The sequence below is a fragment of the Bombus pyrosoma genome, linkage group LG3, assembly GCF_014825855.1.
Source record: "Bombus pyrosoma isolate SC7728 linkage group LG3, ASM1482585v1, whole genome shotgun sequence".
NCBI classification, from domain to species: domain Eukaryota; kingdom Metazoa; phylum Arthropoda; class Insecta; order Hymenoptera; family Apidae; genus Bombus; species Bombus pyrosoma.
The window spans coordinates 13,229,713-13,252,935 of record NC_057772.1 but is presented as its reverse complement, the minus strand read 5'-3'; the positions used below and the strand labels follow the sequence as shown (position 1 = coordinate 13,252,935).

General features: G+C 28.7%; 1 protein-coding gene across 2 annotated transcripts; it reads left to right on the top strand.

Moving 5' to 3' along the window:
* The first annotated feature begins 9 nt into the window (after positions 1–9).
* LOC122565579 (monocarboxylate transporter 12-like) lies at positions 10–22,230 on the top strand. Of its 2 annotated transcripts, XM_043721662.1 has the most exons (10): positions 12–4,157; positions 7,836–8,211; positions 10,862–10,988; positions 11,328–11,471; positions 12,925–13,052; positions 13,353–13,493; positions 16,242–16,533; positions 17,232–17,387; positions 19,232–19,423; positions 19,633–22,230. In XM_043721662.1, the coding sequence occupies exons 2-10, from the start codon at positions 8,131–8,133 to the stop codon at positions 19,794–19,796; spliced, it is 1,425 nt and encodes a 474-aa protein (XP_043577597.1). In that variant the 5' UTR covers positions 12–4,157; positions 7,836–8,130; the 3' UTR covers positions 19,797–22,230. The 2 variants fall into 2 exon arrangements, with proteins under 2 accessions (XP_043577598.1, XP_043577597.1); XM_043721663.1 differs by lacking the exon at positions 7,836–8,211 and having other exon boundaries at positions 10–4,157.
* Positions 22,231–23,223: the final 993 nt, after the last annotated feature.

The window sequence follows — 23,223 nt, the reverse complement described above, 5'->3', positions numbered from 1 at the left end:
AAACAAGGATTCTATTAAAATCAAAACTATAACACATTCTCTGAAATATAAAAGTGAAATACAGGTAACAAAACATCTAAGTTTGAAGCATACTACGCGTTTCAACTTCATATCTGTGCCTAAATGTGTACAAACATTTTGAAAATTTCGTTAAAGGTTTGGAATGCTAAATTGTAAATAGTAGCAAATTTTGTTCGTTCAGAATTTTTTTAAAATCACTTACTTTATTCACACATTTACGCTACTTTCAGACATAATTTCATTATGTACCTGCATGTTTCGACTGTTTATACGTTTATTTGATCACCGGTTTTTCTGATATTCACAGTTCATCCCTGTTAAAAATATTTCATCTTTCACATCGTTAGAAATATTTCAAAAATTTTACTTTACATTTAAACGATTTCACTCCATAAATAACAACCATTATTTTTTCATGATATTTTTCCTAATAAATTTAAGAACTTTGTTTCGCTAAACGAAATCATTAACCAAAAATTCATTTCCATGTAATTTAAAATATAATACAATGCGTTAAACTTTAAACGATACTTCTTCTTGATCCTAACATATGCACTACAATTTCCACTGTATAGATATGGTTGCAGGAGATAAGGCGTACGCAGACTGTAAGCTCTACGCATTGGAAGATTTGTGAAATACCAAAGAAAATCGATGATACATCACTACAATATTTACGTATTATAAGTGTTCCACCATATATCATGTGTCTTATCGCCCACATATGATACGAATATCCCCTCCAGGATAGATATAGTATATCTATCTATTTTAGAGATTTATATTCCAAAAAGAAACAATTTTGTAAGTTTATGGAAATATTATAACTAGACTGCAGATATTTATATAGATCCATATTTCCATAACCATAACTAAAGAAACGGAATCCAAATAATTTGTTCCACCTGGCAAATGTAATTTTTCATTTTATTTATATCTTTGTTTAAATTTTGTTTTGTTTAAAAAAAATGAAAGTAACATATGGCAGCAAAAGCTATTGAGTGATTTAAAAGGCAAAGAGCTAAAATATCTATATGGACTTAAACAATCCCATATGCAGACAATGGCAGTAAAAATGAGGTGATATACGGAGGGTTATTATTTTATATTTCTTGCACATTGTGTATCTATGTATTATTGCACCTACAAATTTTCTATAAATACATAAGCATACACAATCTTTTTATAGTAATCAATTGCTGCTTTATCGTTTAATTATTTCTTTATCTTACTTCCCCAAATTTTCGTATTTTTAGTCTTCAAATACTTCATAGGATTATATTTGATGTCAATAAGGATGATATAAGTAATTGAATAACGATGTATCATACTCTACTTTCTTATCGCAACATTTCAAAGCTGTTATATCAGTTGCAATACATTTTAATAGATATTTAAATAGAAATGAAAGTCTAAAATATAAGTTAAATTAAAATATAAATTAAATTAAATGTAATTAGAATATTAACTCTATACGCTAATACATAGTTACTGTTTATACGTGTCTATTTTTATTCTTTTATAATTTAGTGCTTCAAATATGTCGATGTATTGAAAATCATATTTTTAGTCAATAACTTCATATGCTAGATATGATAGCAATAAAATTGCGTTTCTTGGCGCTTTAAGTAACATAATTAACGCGTTCCGAATACGTTTATCACGTTTCAACGTGATAAAATACAATACATACAGTCTCCGACACGTGATAGATCGTTTGTATGAGAAATATTATGTACACATTGACATTATTAATATAATTCACGTATATGTACATGCTTTTCTATGTTTAATCGTATGGATAATACACCTACTGATATTTTTACTAACCAATAAATAATTTTTTCTTAGCCTTTCTTAAATTTATTACCAATTATTTGAATTGGCAACAAAAAATGAATTTCGATAAATCTCCTCTCATTATTTAGTTTAATTAATCTTTGAGTTCAGGGTGAATAATATTATAAATGTTGAAACACTGATTGTGATCAAAGTATATTTGCGGTGCAAAAATAAATTTGCTTTTAAACCGCAGCTAGTTCATACCGCAAGTAATTTAAACCGTTGGTAAAAAATATTCTTAGTGGTCGTGTTAATTAATCCATGTAACGTACAGTTACTACTGAAGCTAATAATGAATAATTTAACTGATTTAAATAACTCTTTAATGATCAATCACATTGACATTGTTGTGTATAAAATTCTGTTTATATTATTATATTTCCATAACCTTCGTATAAAAATAAATTTGTTGTTATTCAGTTTCTCCTTGCGATATATTTTATTTTTAATTTGTTTTATACATTGGAGGAATAAATTTAGCTTACACATTTATGTAACTTAACATGAAGTATCGTAACAATGAAGTCATGAAAAATGCGTGACTTGTCAATATAAAGCACCTCATATTGTAAAAAAGAAGGAGAAATTTTTTAATGTACAAACGGGGTGTTATTCGCTTGTGTTATCAATCTTATTGTAACATGTACACATGGACTTCGCGAGACATAATATGATAAGAATAATAAATAATAAGAAGATAATTGAGAAATTCTTGAAATTAGATCAGAATACAATTTTTCTTTCGTGTAACGTGATAGAATAAAATAATTTTTACCATTAAAAATTCAACTAGCAAATGTAAGTATTTGCAGTACGTATGCATCCATAGTAGTTTATGTATTGAATATTCATGTTAGTTGTGCTAGCTATGTTCCTCTTTTAAAGATTGCCACCAGATCATAAAAATAATGCTAGATTTGTATTGTGAATTATCGAAAATGTTTTATATGTAACTGCATCTATGGTTTACTCTTTGAATAAAACAAAAGCGTAAAATTCACATACTTGAGTTGTTTTGAATTGTGCAATCAAAGTGTAATGGCAGTAACATATAAAGAAATTAGAATAGTATTGATAATAGCAATAATGTCAACTGTGAAAGTGATAAAGCTATCTATTTCTGAAATATTTCATTTTGGACCATTAAATCAACATGCATTTCATTTTATTTGAGCATACCTGTTAAAAGATATAGCAATGTAAATAGATTCGATACAAAATAGCCATTATCACACACACACACACACACACACAAATAAACAAACCGGCGAATTTATATATAAAAAAAAAAAGGAGAATCAAACGTAATATGAAAAACGAAGTCCGTTTCTTCACTTAACTCCTTCTCGTTCGAGGGAACGAAAAAGGTTAGAAAGGAGGCGGAAGAAAGAAATGATTCATGATCATGAAGAAGAAGGATCATTAGTAATCAATCCATCATTGTTATCACCGTTGCGAGCAATATGTGTGTATCTTCATTTTAGCCTGAATCGATTCAGTTTTTAATTTAAATTCCTTGGTGTGTAAATGACCGCTACGAGAAGCGTGTTTCTATTAAATGCAAAATGAAACAATATCGCGCGGCGATATTGACGCGGATGTTCGAACGTAAAGCTTTGTCAACATCAATGCACATTTCGCCGGTAATGCTGCGAAAATCGTTCTCACCACGCGCGTACAGTGTCGCACTCGGACGAAGTTCACGTAATAGAACGAGGTGTGCACGATGCAACGAGACAGTCAGTTCCGAGACCGAGTATAATAAAAATCGGCTGCGATTCGGGAAACGGAGAAAAACGAAGAAGTGACACTCGGGAAAACCAAGGTTGGATCGACCGATCGTCTGCACACTAGCCGCGGAACGCAACGAAACGAACGCGAAGCAGCAGTGATCGTGGTCAAACGAGAATAACGAGATATCGGTAATCTCTTGTGTCTGCTCCGCTTCGGGTTTTCGTTTCTCCTCGTTGTCGATCCTCCTCCAGTTTATTCGCGAACTACGATAAACATAGCAGTGGAAACGCGTGTGACATTACGAAGACAATTCAATACGCGACATTCAATGTTCACCATCCTGGATGGCATCTGTTCATGACCATTCATAGTGAACGCGATCCGTAAAACGGGAAGACGAAATTCGTGTGCGAAACATATGCGATTCTATGGTGAAATATGGACAATAGGACGAACTGTTTCTTTCGTCCGACTCTGGTTATATTTTTAATGGAAACACGAGTTTTTGAAACCGAATACGATTATCGATATACATCTGTTCTATATTCTGAACTGTCATTGTAAGTACGCGTTTTCGTTTAGCTTAATTTATGTTTTTTGTACAATTGACTTCATATTACGTTATAATAGTGAAAATATTACAATAAAATTGCGGATATGTGTTTAATACGGTGTACAATTTGCACAATTTCTTGGATTATTATTTTACGTAATATTTGGCCCTCAGAGATTCACTGAATTAATTCATTGAATCAACGTTAATTCGATGTGACGTAAACTGGCATACTTTATACAGTACATTAAGTGAAATATGGTCCTTTTAAAACGATTTTAAATTTTGAAAGATAATGAAAATAGAGTAACTTTAAATAGGAGACATAAAGAAATAAATTTCTAATTTTAAGATCATTTTATAAAGTAAATTAAGTGGAACATCATATTCTTGTACTATTTACATTGACATTCGTTTGGTATTAATTTTACTTATAGGAGATATTATTGCCAAAAGATAACAAAAATTATACTTAAATTCTTGACGCATAATTATATTAAGAATTGAAAGGTTTTAATATTTTTAAAGATCGAAAAATTCCAGAGGATCTATTTAACATTTTCGTACATCCGATCTCGACTATTATTGTACGAAAGGTACATTAAATATTGAAAGAAAGATAATTCATCATATTCAAAATACCTTTTTTTAACTTACATATTCTTCATGGGAAATAATTAAAAACCTTTTAATGTTATTTAACAAATTTTTGATAAATATTTATGAAGTAAATCTTTCATTAATTACAGAAATTACAATAGTAATTATCTTATTGAATCTATTTTATTCTTCCAATATTTTTTAATATCATTCAACATTTATCATATTAAATATAATGATCAGATTGGAATTTTCTATTTTAATAGATATCATTTGTTTGCTTATATTTAAGTGCAAAAGGATCGTTACTAAGAGATTGACGTTTCTTATTTTATATTAATTAAACAGAAAGATTAACGAAAATATTGGATTCAGAAATGTTAATTAACAAAATGGATACATTATGTAATCACTTTTATTTTTGGTTCAATTTTTTTAAACATACAGGCTGATTATATCGTTTAATCAACATATTGAAAGCCTAGTTGTGTGGATGGTAAAAAATCAGAAAGTTGTGTATTTAAAGCTATAGGATAAAGCTATAATTTTAAAATACATAATATATAGAAATAAAATTAAATTACAAAATTTATAATTTAACTACAAAAAAGAAATAAAATTAAAATACAAAAATAATATAGTAAGTTGATTCATAATGTATATTAATATTATATATAAGTAATAATTTTTGCAATAAATGAATGATATTAATACGACAAATTTTATAGTAAGCGTATTTTATGTTTCGAAACATTCGATCATTCTTCAATTAAAATTTTGGATAAATTGTGGTAATTTTGAAATATCAGTATATTTTTAAAGCTAGCAAAACTAGGCAGGATAATTATCAGTATTATATTGGTACAATTTAAAATTAACGTTTATAAAATGTTAATCTTAAAGATACATCAAAATTATCACTAATGAATGCACATTATATATTGTCAATTTGCATATGAATTAAAGATGATGCAATTAAATAACGTAATACGTGTATTACGAGTATATTTGTAATTGCTATTCTCAGATAATTCATGTTTATAACAAATAATTTGTACTATGTACAATAATTGTGTTATTGCTGTAGATAATATTACATTTTCTTCAAATTCTGATAACATCACTTTGATGCTAGTTCTTTAAACTTATTGTTAGAAATTAGGAGATTATAAACATATACTTAAAAATTTCACCTACAATTTATTTTTTTACTTCACACATTCAAATATACTTATGTTTCGGGCTTGAACTTTGATATTCACCAAAAATTCTTTCTACTAATAGTATAACCATTCTACGCTTGAAATCCTCTGGATATCCGTTTTATCTTTCGCGATCGATTTCCTGCGGTTACTTGTCATTGGAGGAATACTGTGTCTCTTTCAAAATACTTCAAAGTTACTTAAAAAACCTTTATAATTCTTGTTCTCGCTTAATCTTTTACGATATTAAAGATCATTCGTTGTTTTTCTTCTTCTTCTGTCGTCTTGAACTGTCAAATTGACGGGAAACGAATATGAAAAGTATAAAATGTAAATGAAACGGAAAGTGAGATAGAGAACTCTGCGCATTTACATATTAACAATCAATGTCATGTGCCTATGTTCGCACGCATCAACGTTTCAATGAATCTATGCCTTTTTATAAAGACGTTCGTTTCTCTCGTGCTGTTTAGAAATTATGCCGATGTATGTAACTTAGTTATAACTGTGCATAGTATATTTCAGATATTTAAGCAGCCAATTACTGTAAATAACCTTTTTGCTTGTCGTGTTCCCAATTCACTTTCAAGTTTCATTTTTGGAACACCTGTGATCTATGGAGTCTTGTAAGAGATATAAAACCTGAACTGTTACGCATGATCGAAACTTAAATTCAAAATATGATATGTTAAATTTTATGTCTATAGAAAATATGTATAAATTCAGTTCAACTCGTCTAAGAAGAAATAAAGGTGTTATTTTCTGTCTGCTGTCTAGTACTTTTCCGCGAAGAAGCAAAATGTCCAACTTAAGTAACACGTAATTATATTTATTAAACTGAAACTTCCATGATTGTTTTGATAGCAATTATAGTATAAATTGTAAGTATCACGAGTTATAATTATCTTATGATAACTTGCTGTATAGCAAGAAAATGTCTTATTTACATTTCTACACGTGTGTATAGTATATAATATGACTCGAAAGGCGAAATAAATGAAAGTTACAAACAAATGAATGTGTACTCGAAGGAGTATAATTGTAGTAATGGACTTTACAATTGTATGAATCATTACCGATTATACGATAACTATTATATATTTATATTTTCCTGGAGCGAATGTGTGATTATTTGTATAGCTGCTCAAATGGACAATTAATCAATCATATAGCTATGAATGATATAGTCATAGCGAAAGAAATGGAAGGTGTTATTCGATACTTTAAGTATGCATAACACGTTATCGAACATTTCTATTTATTATATTTTACATATGTATCGTGCATTTTTGTATCTTCAAATTTTCTGTAAATGCATAAAAATCCGCAATCTGGTTATTACGTCTATTAATATTTCATTACATTTATTTATGAATACAAAAAAATAAAGAGCACGTGCTTAATGTTTCTTCTAAATTCTGAAACTAACGGTTGCAGTTGAGAAATATTTTCTTAAATTAAATATAGTAATTAACACGAAAGGTAATACCGTATTTCTAACAAACAATGTGCTACGCTTTTACAAATAATTTACTCTCACCTCTGCTTTATATTTACTTTAAATTTATACATGACTTCACACTTCTTTTACATACATTTACGTAATATAATAAAACAATAATGAAATAAAAATGAAATAATAAAAATTTACATAGATTAAGCAATTGAAGAAATGACTTTAGTATTACGAATGCATTCTTGAAGAATGTACCTGTAAAAAGATTTCCTCTCCACATAAGTAATGATAGCTACAGACTCGCAATATTTTTCATTCCTTGAATCGCATGAGACACCAATCCATATTAATACCGTTTCATGTGAAATTATTTTCTTGTTATGAGTCCTACAAAAGGATATAACTCGTATTTTTCCATGGCTGATAGAACAAAGAGGGGCAAACGTGAAACGAATCGGTTCGAGATGGCATTGCAGTAACTTGCCAGTACTTAATCGAAGCAAGAAGTGATAGAAACATCGAGCCGGCCTACCAGACTACGTGTCGGATCATTGAGCAGTGAATAAAGAGGCGGTGACTAAACTATTCTGGGACATGGAATAATCAGCGTACGATCGCGACAAGTTCATTTTACTACACGTATTGCACGATATCGGTTAGATTCCTGACAGTTCATGCATGTAACTCGTTCATATGTGAGAAATTAGTTGGAACCAAACGCGATGAATTCTGGTGACAAGAAGAAGAAAGGGCTCGATGGCGGTTGGGGATGGCTCGTTTGCCTTGGCAGTAGTCTCATCACGGTAACAATATTTACTTATAATTGTTCCTTGTGTTTCAGTATCAAAGATTTCTATGGATATATTATGCGTGTTCTACAAAACTTTTTGAGATTTTACCTGTATTGTAATGAAACACAACTATCCTGATTATATGGATAAAATATAAAAATATAAAATAAATCTGAAAATGTATGTGGAAATTACGAAGCGTTTGTTGCAAATGTATATTTCCATTTAGTGAAAAATTAGTGTACAGCATAAACGATGGCCTTAAACATATAATTGATGCTAAAGATACTCTCGGTACATATTATGGGTTACTAATATGATTAATTGTTCAAACAGTTTGACAATCTTTACGAAATGTATGTTTGTATAAGTCGTTGTATGCATATATGTTATATACATTTTCAGATTCGTTTCTACCAATATGTATAGTTATAATTGTCGTGTCTCATTACACCGCGAATGAAATTTCAAAATATGTTATGTTACATAATATATTCATATCATAAGGCATTACATAAGGATATTACATAATATATTGATAAAAATTTACTATATATGTATTTATGAACATAAATATGCACACTATGCATAAATATATTTGTAAGCCACTGTGCATGAACTTTCCATTTTAATTGTATATATATAAATATACTATATATAATATATATATATGTTTGAAGTCTTAGTAACCTATTTTTTCTATATTCTGATATCTGATAATTCTGATATCATTATATCTTTGTTATCAAATCGATTGGCTTTCTCAGCCGACACTTTTGCAAATCAATTTATTCGTAGTTATATGTGTTTATTTCAGCGCGACCTCTGGTGGTGGGACCCACCTTAACCTGTAAATCTCACATGTCTTGCGATTGTACCAAAAATCATTATTGCCCTGCGAGTACGCATTGAAACGTTAAATTAGTAGTGCCGAAAAACAGATATCCATGTGCCCCAGAGTACTAGAGTTTTTGTATGCGAATACCATAATGTATAACTCACACAACAACTGTGTGCTGTATAAATCAAAGTAGTCGCTAATGAGCCCACAGTTTATGCGATTAAAATAAGTAACGCGAACAAATCGACTTATCACCTTTGTGCTTTTAGTTTCACAAATCTTATTGATAGGTAACTTCAGGGCCGGCGCAAGATAGGTTCAGCGCGTTCGCCGGAACCCGGTCCCGCGTTTTGAGAAGCACCGCGGTCTACGAAAATTACCCAATTAAAAAACACCGATTTTGATTAACTTTTTACAGAATAATGATACCATTAACAGATGCAACACATTTTTTTAGTAGCGTTGATTCTGTTTAAAAAACTGCTTGTAAAAATATATAATATGTAACAGAATTTGTAAATAAATAATTCCTCGTTGTAAAATTTAAGTGTAGTTCTGCCAGTTCTGGGTAACTTCGTGCAATTTTGTTGCATTAATGTTACGTGGTATTATCTTTAGTATTATATGAAGATACATTTAGTAGCTATTGTATACTATGTTATTTAATATACATATATTATGTGTGTACTAAATGTTTAATTATTAATTAGTATGTACTAATTATTTAAAACTATGTATTTACTGTAAGTTACGGAAATATTCGAACATTTCTAAAAGCTGTTTATGTATACATACACATGTTACACAAAACATCTTGGAATGTCATTAAAACTATAACGAGACACGACTGTTGTGATTATATTGGAAAAATTTGAAATGGATCTGATAATGTATATATAGAAAATATGTAAAAGTTGCAAAATATTTAATTAGAAGCATATATTTCACAAAGATGATCCATGTACTTGTATAGTCAGTTATTCACTATATTAGTATATCATTATATTAGTATATGTAACATGTAGTGACATCATTTGTAGCACTAATTGTATACTTAAAATTACTATTTATGCAGTGCATCAATCTTCCACTAAATGTGTATATATATATTTGTCATAAATGTCTTGTAATTTCTATATAGATTTGCTAAGTGGTTTCAAATTTTACTATTCTAATAACAATAGTGGTATCTCATTATAATGTCAATGAAGTATCAACGAGTTTCGTATAACGCTCATAATAATGTATCCATAAAAAAGTTCTGTAGTAAATGTTCGAATACCTTTGAGAGCTGTTGTATATTTGGCTATCTTGCTTATTTTAAAGACATCTGTATCAACAGTATGATCGACTTTTCATTTGCAAATATGATTTGAATATTATACGATGGTGTATCTTTCCAACTTTCTAGTTAAGAATGAGTACATCTTAATAATGGCGTAAAAGTTATCGCACAAATTTGAATAAATAAATTACTTAGGAATCTCAATATTTCGGAGTATAACTATAAATAACAATAGTAAGAAAAGTTATTCTTTTTATTTTGAATATTTATTTTTCTTCATTAAAATATATTTATGTTACATAATATAATCGCGCCAAATCGCACTAAAAATATTAATAAAAGTGCGCATGCACTAGTGGTACTGAAAATGTATAAAAAAACTCCCAATATGCATAGGAGATTGATAGTTATTCAACATGATGAATATTTATATGTACATTTTTATTCAAATCTACAAAACTAACGTGATGCTTTTATGGTAATTATTTTAACATAGAAAATATGTAATACATAAATTTTTCAAATTTGGTTTTCAGCTCTCTTTACGATCTTTGGATCCCTCGTTTGGACTCCTTTTCCACGACCTCTTTATAGAACTTGAGATTGACTCCACAGGAGCGTCATTCATAATGAGCATTCTTGATGCTATTGTTAATTTCTCAGGTAGTAAGGAAACACATAAATGAATCTAAATAAAATATAATTTGTTTACATATAACGCCAATTGTTGTTTTATAATTACGAGTAATTATAAAATATATATAGTGTTATTTTCTACATGAGAAAACATAAATTTTTTCATTAATAATTCATAAATAATTATCATTAGAGTGATTTCTGATACTTAATTATACCGTATGTTGATCTATAAAACAATTATATTTTATTATTAGTTTTAAATATTCCTATACGTAAATGCAATGATTTTTTCTTTAAAACAAATTTACCATAATAAATTTAATTTATTTTATTGTAATTATTTTTTGTTTGATTATAATTTAGGTCTCTTAATAGGACCGTTATTGAAAAAGTATTCTTATCGACAAGTGGCTTTCTTTGGATCTCTTTTAAGCTGTACTGGACTGATATTGACGTCGAGAGCTAATAGCATGTTCCATATTGTTTGCACTTATAGTGTTTTAGGAGGTATGAAAACAAGATAAGCCTTTGGATTTTAATATGCTAATTACATGTTTTTGCACGTAAATTTTATATTTACGTTATATATATCTTTCTGAATTGGTCTCTCGTGTATATACATATGTATAACCATTTACATAAGGTTAATGCATATGAAACATCGTTGTTTTTCAGATAAAACTTTAATTATACGTAGTTTCTTTAAAACATCATATATTTCATAAAAATAATTTTTATTTCATTATGTGCAGACTTTCCAACAATCAATTAATTTCATTATCTTGACTTTCCAAAAATTATAATTCTAATAAATTAATTAATTAATTCTAATAAATTAAAATATTCTAAAATTCTAAAATTATAATATAAAAATCCAAAAATTTTTCTATTGCTACTTTTACAATTCCTTTACTGCAAAATAATGTAAGTTTAAGCAAGATTTCATATTCTGGTTGATTTCTATTTGTTTATTAAAGAAAAGATGTTTTATTATTAATCCTACATGTACTTCATCGATTTGTTTCTAATATGTTTCTGCCGTAATTGTAGTTTTAGATTATAGAGAATGATAATAAATAAAGAATAATATATCACTCTTTACAAAGGAAGCGACAGTTTTGGTATACATTTTGTTTCTTCATTTTTGTCAAGATCTTATCTTAAATGTTTTCAATCGTAACACATGACAATTTGTTTTAAAACTCGATGCTATTTATTTCCTTCACGTTTGGTGACTACATCCATTCTGTTCAGTTTCTGTACATTAATTAACGCATCTGTTTACCTTTTTTACTTTATTCTTAGTTTTTTTTATTTGAACCATATGAAGAATATCAATGAAATGACTTACTTTCATTTTATACGCTTATAATACCTTGCTGTTTCATTAACTATTTCCTTATAATATGTAATTAATAATACATATAATATAATATAATATTATATTATATTACTATTGCCTGTATAAATAATATTTTCGTAACATGCCTTAGTTTTAAACGAAAAATCATTCTTTTCCAATTTCAAGAATCATTGTACTAACATTATTATTATGTAACAATTGTACTAACATTTATATGCATTTGAAAATAAAAAATTCTTATTTTTTATAAATTCTACGACTGTTTTCTCAATTTTAATTTCATATAAATTTAATCGTTTCTTAAAGATCGCTTACAATTAGATTCTGGTATTTCTTCTAGAAATTTTATTCGTATTCGATATATGTATATTACAAAAAAATTTCTCCCTTAATGTAGTTAATAACTTGTTAAACGTTTTAAACATTTTAATCTTTCAAACACAATCTATCTAACATTTTAATACAACTATTTATAAGGAATGATAGTCAATGTTTTTATTCATAACAAATAATGAACAAATATACCTCGTTATGTTCATTTGTTGTTAAGTATTACTGTTTTTACTTAATTTATTTTCATATACTACTACTATACAGGCTTAGGAACTGGACTGGCCATCGCATCAGCGTTCGTGGCGTTGAATACATTTTTTGAGAAAAAAAGAGGACAAGCTGTTGGCTTTTCTATGGCTGGAACAACTTTGGCCATGATGATAGTACCTCAGGTACGAGATATTTTTGTTTTTAATTGTTACGTTTTGTTTTTATGTGTGTATAAGCATTAATTCATAAGAAATATAGCAATATTTGCTAATATTATTTAACACTTTTAATATATTTTCTTTATGCCATATTTTATATTACATAGCCAGATTTGAAATACGATATATCCCTACAGACTTTTCTGTAATCTTTCTAAATACATAATGCGATAAGTTATCTTTTATAAGAATAATTTCAATAGATGTATTTTTCAGATAATTATAAAAATTATATTCATCGATGGTTTCTTTCTTCTCTTATAGTTAATTCATCTTCTTTTGAATTCATATGGATTTCGTGGAGCGATGTTAGTGGTTGGAGGATGGGCGTTGCATTCCACTATTGGCGCTTGTTTATTACGTCCATTTGAACCTGAAATTAAAAGTACAAATGCCGATACAAAGGTAAGATTATATTACTATTGAAATTTCAATTAGACCTCATTGAAAATTCAACGTAATTTGTGATGCAAATATGTACATATAAAAACAGGAAGTTTTGCATTATAAAATAAATCAGAATTGCAAAATTTCGATTCTTTTTTTTAAAGTATGGAAGTTTTGTTTCTTTCGAAAATACCTTAAAGTTTTAGGAGACTTAGATATCTACTAAGCTAAATTAGATTTGATCAAAAAGATTTAGAGATATCGATCTGTTTGATTACTATAATAACACTCAAAGAAGCATTCACGAAATAGGTTCACTTGAAATCGTTTAATGGAAATAGAATTTCGCGTGTCATTTTTATTTCTTGATCCTATTATATCTTTCAATTCACCGTTTTGTATTTCGAGTGATTCTACTATACGAAGGTTGAATGAAAGAAAAGAACAGATTAGTTGACTATGGCTCGAAAGGAGTTTTAGTGCTGAATAAATAATTCATCAAAGTCACCTTTGTACTCTTTATAACATTTCCATGAAACTATTACCGATGAATCTTTCTGCAAACAGAAATAAGTTCAAATATAATTTCGTTTAAATAGTATTCTGTTTTACGTCAATTTGAATTACTATTTCTTTATTCTTTTAATAGTATTTGCTTTATAAAATAATTCTTGAGAAAATTTTTATATTTAATTATATGTTAACGATAACTAATTATTAAATCATTTTAAAGTAGTGTTGTATTTTTCCATTTCATCTCAAAATGTTGGAAAGTGTAATATATCATATTTATTAATAAGTAATATAATATAATAGTAATTGTTTAATTTTTCTCTCGAGAGTTTGTTATAATTTTGACAATTGGTCAGTTATCGTTTTTTCATTGTGTTAAATTTTTTTACACTTTATATCATCTTATGGTAATCAAAACGAATAAAAATTTGTCGAAGCTAAGTTTAATAAATAAAGCGACTGATGTAATAGCTTCTAATAATACTTTTTTATTGTCATAAGTAGTTTTTTATTCCATGTAATATTTTCAACGTGCGCGACCAAATATTATCATAAATTGAAACATGAATGTCCAGTTTATTAATATGGATTACTTCCTTGTTGATGCTATTTATCACTTCCTTAATTTCTGTTTCTAAATTGCAGCGATTACCATTTAAAGTACAAAATAAGAAACGATATAAATTATCGAATAATTGGATGATTGAATAAAGTTGTATTTAAATTTCTTTTTATCAGAGAAATTTTAGGAATCCAACAACATTAGCTTCATAGATTTAGAAACAAATATAAAACTTCAAATTTCTATCATTCAAGGATAACTGAATGTTAAATTAATATTTCACTATTATCGACTAGTTATGCGAATATAAAATATCATCTGTCATTGCTCGTGTTAATTCATACAGTAAACATATGGTGGGTTGACTACACTTCAAGCGGAAATAAATATATATTTAATCATTTATCTAGAAACCATCGTCAGGTATTTACCATTTTACACAGCTAATCCATCAAAGTTAAGGATCCCTGTCATCTAAGATTGATTCATACCATGATGACTCAATTATTAATGAATTCTAACTCCACTTTTGTTCTAACTCATTTCTATTCTAATTCAATACTGTTCTAACTTCTGTTCAAATTCCATTTTCCAAAAAAAAATTCAATACACGTATATTTCATTGGTATAAAGGGTACAAATTTATGAAAATATGAATCATGAAAATTCTATTTAGAAATTAAGAAATATTCAATTCTAACTCCAGGCAATAATATTAAACTTCATAAACTTTAAACTCAGTATCCTCAGTTTACAAACTAATGGAGATAGAAAACAATTAAGAGCTAGAGTGACGGCACATACATATTTCATTTTATTGTTAGAAAGCTTTGTTTATTGAATTATTGATTTTTTTACAATGAAAACGATAAAATTATATTTATATGATATTGGAAAAATAAAGAGCACCTTATCTATCATCGATTTGCTGGAAGAGTAACACAATTGCGAAAGGTAAATTTTTATTATTGTATATTATCTTTATTTGTATTGTTTATTGCATTCTCACTCCACAATAGAAGGTTTGAAGTATAAAATTGTTAACATTTTAATATCATACTTCCGTAATATTAAGTTTGGTCAAAATTACGTAGTGCATTTCTTTTTCACACATTTCTCAAAAAATCAATGATCCCTAAAGGAGCAATATATGAGGTTAATATATTATCTAATATTAATATTGACAATTTAACAACGAAAAAATTTGTTTACTTTTAGAATTCAGATAATAATCTTTGAATCGTAAAGGTCAGCAGTTATATTGTTCCTGTATTATATACATTGTTTATTATTAAAAAAGGAGTTACAATAATTTTCCACTTGTAACATCCTTTTTGTTAAATATGTGTAATTTTATTAAGCAAGGTAATGACACTTTCATTCAGAAATAAATCACTTTAAGAATTAATTCTTGCAGATATTTTAAGATTGACAATTTTTGAAATGTGCCATTCTTCTAGCAAATTGACGATACCTTTCATTCAGTGTACGTTGAAATAAACAAATGGGGCGAAGAACTTAATATTTTAGTGGAAATTTGTTGGAACGAATTACGTTTAGTTTCTAATAATATCTAGTTTTACAATTTGTAAATTTGTATTATAATTCTGAATAATATTCTCATTTGATAAATATCGATGACTTAGGCTAAAAAGAAAAAGAAATTAATGGACAATTATTATTTATAACAGCATAGAAATAATTCAACTAGAAGTGACATGTTATTACAAGTAGAAAACAATGGAATGGTGAAGGAAGTTAAATGTGATACAAGTGGCTCCGAAAATAATATGCTGGAGTATAATAAGACGGAGAAGATAAAAAAGAAGTCTCAAAATGAATACCTTAGGAAGATAAAGGAAACCTTTGATTTAGACTTACTTAAAGATGGCATCTACCTAAACATAGTTGTTGGCTTGAGTTTATATTATGTTGCTGAATCAAACTTCAAACTAATGACACCATTTTTTTTAACTAGCATACGTAAGTAATTCTTTAAAGACGAACTTAAGTAAGATTGGTACCGTAGCAGAGGATGTTGTTAAAAACTATTAAAATTTATATAAAATGTTTTAATATCGCATTCGTTTAAATATTTAATTTTTGTACAAATAAGTTTAAGAAAATAAAATAATAAATATATTAAATATTTAATATAAAGACTAGGAATATTGTACTGATAAAAGTAGTAACAATAATATTGCAATATATAACACAGTAGGAAAACGTTTATGCTTCATCTAACATCCTAGCTACGGTACACAGTGGAGCAAAACCCGAAAAAACGCGACAAATGGTCAAAAACTTGATTATAGAATTTCTAATAAAACATTATTAATCTAACGGCATCATGTGTTGCGAGGATAATATACTACATATCTAATATATGTTATAGTTTAAGGACTATAAAGTTATATATCATGAATAAATAAATAAATAAATAAATAAAAGAAAATGATATTATGAACAGAAAAATTTCATAAAACGACTTTCATCAAAATATTATAATGAATATACCTAGTCTTAGTAGTAAATGAATTAAATAATAGAGTGAGTTTAAAAAAAAACTGTGAAACGCTGGAATCAATTTTTCGATCGTTTATCGCGTTTTTCGGGGTTCGTTCCACTGTGCGCCATTTTTTAGGATATCGGTAGACTTTTCGAAGGAACTTGGTCGACAGGAATGAGCAAAGCGGAAGTTGCCTCTTGTTTGTCGATATCTGCATTCACCGACATTCTTGCCCGCCTTTTACTACCAACCATTTTCGATAGATTGGGATTCAAGAACAGAACCATCTTCTGGGTTTTCTGTATTCTAGTTGGAATTGGACGATCTAGTATGTACTTTGCATTTATATCTACCATGTTATTTCCACATACAAATACTCTATACGCATATAAAGTTTTTACGTTGCCATTAATGATACTTTGTATGTCAAAGGAACTCAGTGTCAATATCGGAAAGCATGAGAACAATAATTAGTAATGCAGTAGTAATAAATATAATTAAATCGATATATTTTCAATAGTCAGAAAGAATAGCAACATGCCTTTTGACAAATTACATTTATGTAAAATTACGTAGTAAGTATTGGTAATGATTAGCATACTTCTTTATATATATATATATTTTGCACATTTAAATTTTCCATAAATGCATAGAAATTATCAATCTAATAATAATCTATCGTTAACTTTGATGCGAATTCTCAACTAAGTAGCGATCGGTCACGTTCAACCGATCGGTTGATATCGCGAACCTCGAATGAGTTAATACTCAAGGTGGAGGTAAATTGAATATATCGAGTGTTAGTATGATTTGGTACTTTATTTGCACTTTTAGTATACACGAGGAGTCTTACGTCTGATCACGACGGTTGTACGATCTTGTTGAAACTGAATACGATGTAGTATCACACGAACGGTACAACGCTCTGATGAAGAATGTTCTAGGATGTTATTGCTCCCTCCACCAGAAGCTTCGTCTCGTTCGTATATTCTGACTTTCCGTCCCGTGTTTTCTATGCTTTATTGTCCTTTCGTGAGCGCATATCGTCTGGTATTGCCAGCTGTTTATCTATGCCCTGAACCATCGACACTTAAAAGGTGTTTTTTAGCCTCTTAACCCATTTGCATCATGGTCCTACCTCAGAGGACTGGTCTCTATCACCGCGCGCGATCGGTCGTAGGTGCAGTAAATGACATCTGAATTCTTCATGGAGTTTATTGAAAATTTACTGTTCAAAACGATTGGTAGACAATGTTACTTCGCAAAAATCGCATCTTACATTCTTTATAACAGAGAAAAAGGTAAAAATTATTTATTTAAAATTATTTAGATTAAAATGGAAATAAAAAAAGCAGCCGCAGCGCGCGTAATAGCGCTTGGTGATAGAAGACAGTCGTCTGATTGCGGAATAATCCGCGTTTGGATGCAAATGAGTTAATGATGTACGCATCATAAGATTTTACAGCTCGGGGAGGTAGCAATTCGGACTTTCTCAAAAAAGGGATATGTATCGTCCGAATTATAAACTGAGGGTCACTCCAAATCCCAAACAGACTTAAAGCAATAAATAACAAATCGCTCGTTCTGTGAAACCCAATATTCTAATTAAAGGATACGTATCAAAATCAAAATGACTCCTTCAAATTTTTTAACTTTTCATATAGTAACACATACCGTTTTTATCAGAAGCTATATAAGCTCACAGCATGGTGGAATTGACATTACAAAAAAATGATCTATATCTTGATTCGTTGTCATATGAAATTACACAATTCTAGAAAAAGCTTTGACGCGAGGTCCACATGATTTAATTAGATATAATTCTTTCGCGGTACAATTGCAGATACACTCACAAGAATTATGTAATATAATGAATAAAATTAAAATGCATTAGTAATAAGTAAAAATTAAAGAAACTAGAGTATCCCTTGGCTCTTCTATAGAAAAATAAACATGAATAAACACCTTTCTCGTTATGAGTCTTTCAATTTTCTTATAGTTCTTCTAGTATTTAGATAATTTTCTTATAGTAGAATCTTTCTTTTTATATTTTTCTTTTTTTGCAACTTCTTGTTACTGAAACTACATGCATATTTTGAATAGATATTTACCATCAAATGTATTAATATTGTTCCTTCATTTTTTCTAATATGTGTTTATTATACTTTTCAGTTATGGCAGCGCAATCTAAAGGAATACTTTTGATAATAACATTCGTGATAATAGGATTTTTACGTGGCGCCACTTTGGTAAATTTAAACCTTACCGTTTCCGAATATTGTCCTTTAAACAAGCTGCCAAATGCCTTTGGGATGTTTATGGTATTTAAAGGTTTATTCATTGTAATGCTGAGTCCTTTAATTGGTAGGTCTTTAATAATTTAATTTAATTGAATCGTATACAATACAGGATTTTAATTTTATACATAATATATATATGGTGGGTTAGCAAAAGAATATAAGTCGAATTTTGGATAAAATATTGTAGGATATGTACACTAATATACTAATCATAATATACTATTAACTGTGATGGAAATTTGTTATGTTAATCAATTTTTATTTTTATCTTAGGATACATCAGAGATGTCAGCGAAAGTTATGCACTTTGTATACATGTTATGACACTGATGATAAGCATCACGTTCATTACATGGAGTATCGAGTGTATGTATAGGACGTTTAAAAACAGAAGATCTGTTTTAGCTAAACAAGCACAAGACATCGTGATAGAATAATTATCACTTAGGATTTAATATTTAACATTTTCATAAGAACAGGTAGAACACAATTTTAATGAAATTCAGACAAAACTTTATCTAAATAGGTAATGGATATTTATTATGAATTGACTGGTAAATGAACACTGTTTCATCAAAATATTCTATTATTTATATATTTGAATATTATAATATTTCATCGAGCGATGAATATTCGATTATTTATTATGAAAATTTATATTAATATGTTAATTAACTTGTAAAAAATATTTCACAATACTGTCTGCAGCGTATAACTGTTTGCAACATTTGCAAGCATGAATATTGTATTCAATAATTCCGTCTCTTATATTTTTTCTAATCTTTTAGCAGCTTAGATTGCAAGCCTTGAAATACTTTTGTAAGTAATTTTACAAAAGTAAAAGTTAAGTACTAGATAATGTTTTAGTGGAGATAGATGAATTTTTCGTTTACGTTACATAATCACTAATATACATCATATAGTTTCGATCTAATGCAATATTATTTTTTTAATTAGAAGCTATTTTTAATAAACGTAGCTCCTTATTTTTTATTTTTATCTTTTTTTCCTTTAAGATCGCATTCACCTCTGAGTGTTATTATTATTATTAGCGTACCATAGTATCATTAGTACCTTAGTACCTACACGGTTGCATTATATAGGCTTGCATTATACTATATTAAGCTCGTATGTCCTTAGATTATCGTAGATATGTACAATATTTACATTGTTATAATGAACACTTATGTATAATAGATGTCAATTAGGGATGAGTGGCGTAATACCGACCGTTCTAAGTTTTGTTACATCTTTGGCTAGAGTCGGTAAAAAACAAAATTTTTAAAATGAGCTTACGGTACAAGTGGTATTTAATGAAGGGAAAGAAAAATGAATTTTATGTTATTTTGTTCATTATAAAAATGAAATTCAATAATAAGAATTGATAATTTGCAAGAGTAAATATGTTGTAATTTGTACAAAACGAAAAATTGTCGTCCAGTACCGAACAATTATTTAATCAGTAGATTTTTCGGTCTAAATGATTAATAATACTAAAAGAAAACATTTATATGTTAGAATACATATTTTTATTCAAATATTATTTTTACATATATCAAAAGTAAAATAATTAATATTCTTTTGGTCTGTACATGCGACGTGTGCCCAGCCTTCACATTCGTCGTTTTTTGGAACATTGAAAGCCTCAGCGGCCTGTTTCTGGATCATTTTATTTTTGACGCTACAAAGCATCATTCATATTCTCCTTTGTATATTTCCCTTTTCTCTACTTTGAAATTTCAGACATTTCTTTGCGGGAAAACGTACAAGGAAGATTAAATGAATATCTTCTAATTTAATTTCAGTTGCTAACAAATTGAATTTATAGATAGATAAAATTTGGACCGTATTGATCTATGGCTGATTCGTTAGTACTGGATGACAAACATGTGGAAACGTTTTAAATCATAATGTATATTTATACATTACATAGAATTGCTTTTTCAAAATTTCAAAAATTCATTTGTTTATTCAAATAAAAGTGCTAATATCTGTTAAAAAAGATCAGTACTAATTTTGATCACTGTATGCCGGTCGATACTGCACGACTCTTCTCTACAGATTAGTTGAAGAAGGTTTGTGTCTTTTAGGAACTGTCGGTATTGCAACTTCTACACGTGTATCCATTATTATATAACATGCAAGCTAGTTTATCTTCGTGATATTTTAAATGTTGATATCCTTAAATTTAGTTTCGCTATATTATACAGGATACTCCACTTAGCATGGTCAGCTGAAAATTATGTTGTTGCTAAATTTATCTACATCAGTAAAATCTTGAAACTGATCTAACTATTTATATATTTTGTGAACCTCAACATTATCTCACAAAACTAATTTTTGTATCACTTAAAATAATAGGTATATTTCAGGTGATCATGTTAAGTGAGGTAGACTATTCATTAACTTTTGTCATATGTTTTATATAAAATTTTCTAATATAATGTATAATTTATGTTACTTACAATATGACAATCGAATTTAAATTTTTAAACTTTATTTAATTCGTTTATTGCAATCTTATTAAAAAGATATGTGTATATATTACTAGCTATTCATATATTAGTAAATACCAAAGCACGTGTAAATATTGTAACTTATCATAGTGAATTTAAAGATTAGATATTTCTTTATTCGAAATAACCAAACACATCGAAAGGAAGTGCAATGAAAGTCGAAAACTGATGTGATTATTGATGTGATTAATAATGTTTATATAAATGCTATGATGTTAATCATAGATTTCATGTTATTATTCTAATAATGAGATGTACCTGACATTTTGTATATCGTAGGAATCTTTCATGTACCTAGTTTTGAAGCACTTTTGATGAGAATTTAAAGTAAAAGAATTAAGAAAAATTGTCGCAATCTGTTGTAATATTATGACGAAAATTAACTGCTAGTCGAAGTATTATATCTATACATATCTCCCTACCTCTTTAGACAAAAAACAGTATGTTGAATTTAAATTGTTATTGTAGTTAAAATTATACAAACTTTCTAATAAAGAAAATAAATATGAAACACGCCCAGAATAAAATTTATTTGTGTAAAATATTAATATTGTTTACATAAATAAAATAACATATTCTCCGTAGTTTTAAAAATACATACAATGCATACAACATAATAATATATATGTCGGAGACGAAAGAACACCGGAGCCTTCCCTTTGGAATTTTGGGAAAATCCCGTAACATTGTAATCTAAATTCTACCATAGCTGTAATTAAACAATTGTAGTCATCCAGTCCGATTGTAATTGTTCGAAACTTGTGATAATGAGCTTGGGCTCGAGGCGACAGCCAGTCGCCGAACGAAGCCGCGGTCAAGGGATGAACGTTTTGTCTAACAAAGATATGGAGTAATAGTATAGCTCCCCTTAAAAAGGAAATAGTTGTAACACTCGGCAGTAAACATTCCAACGGTCTCTGTCCCATAGCTCGCCACACGCAGATCTTATTCTTCGAGTAAGATGGGTACCAGATGTCGACGCATTTCCACAGTACATGTTCAGCTAGCTCGAGGGCCCGTTACAAATCTTAAGATTTAGTTAACTAAAGTCTTTCAAACAGATAAACAGTCTTTGTCCCAACTACGGGAAGATAGGGGAAACCTATTTTCTCACGAACGGCACCTCCTGATAGCAACTTTCCCTCAAGGGTGGCTAGCATCTTTTTCTAATTACCGATATAGAAATTGACCAATTAACAGCAACGCCAATTTCCCTCACCTTCCGAACGAAGGCTTTCCTTGACGAATCCGAGGATCTCGTGTTCTTAGATACACCCCATATAGTTTTCCTCTGTAGCGTCACCGGGACGGAGAAACACTCTCTCGTACGATCTTATCAGCGAGTTAC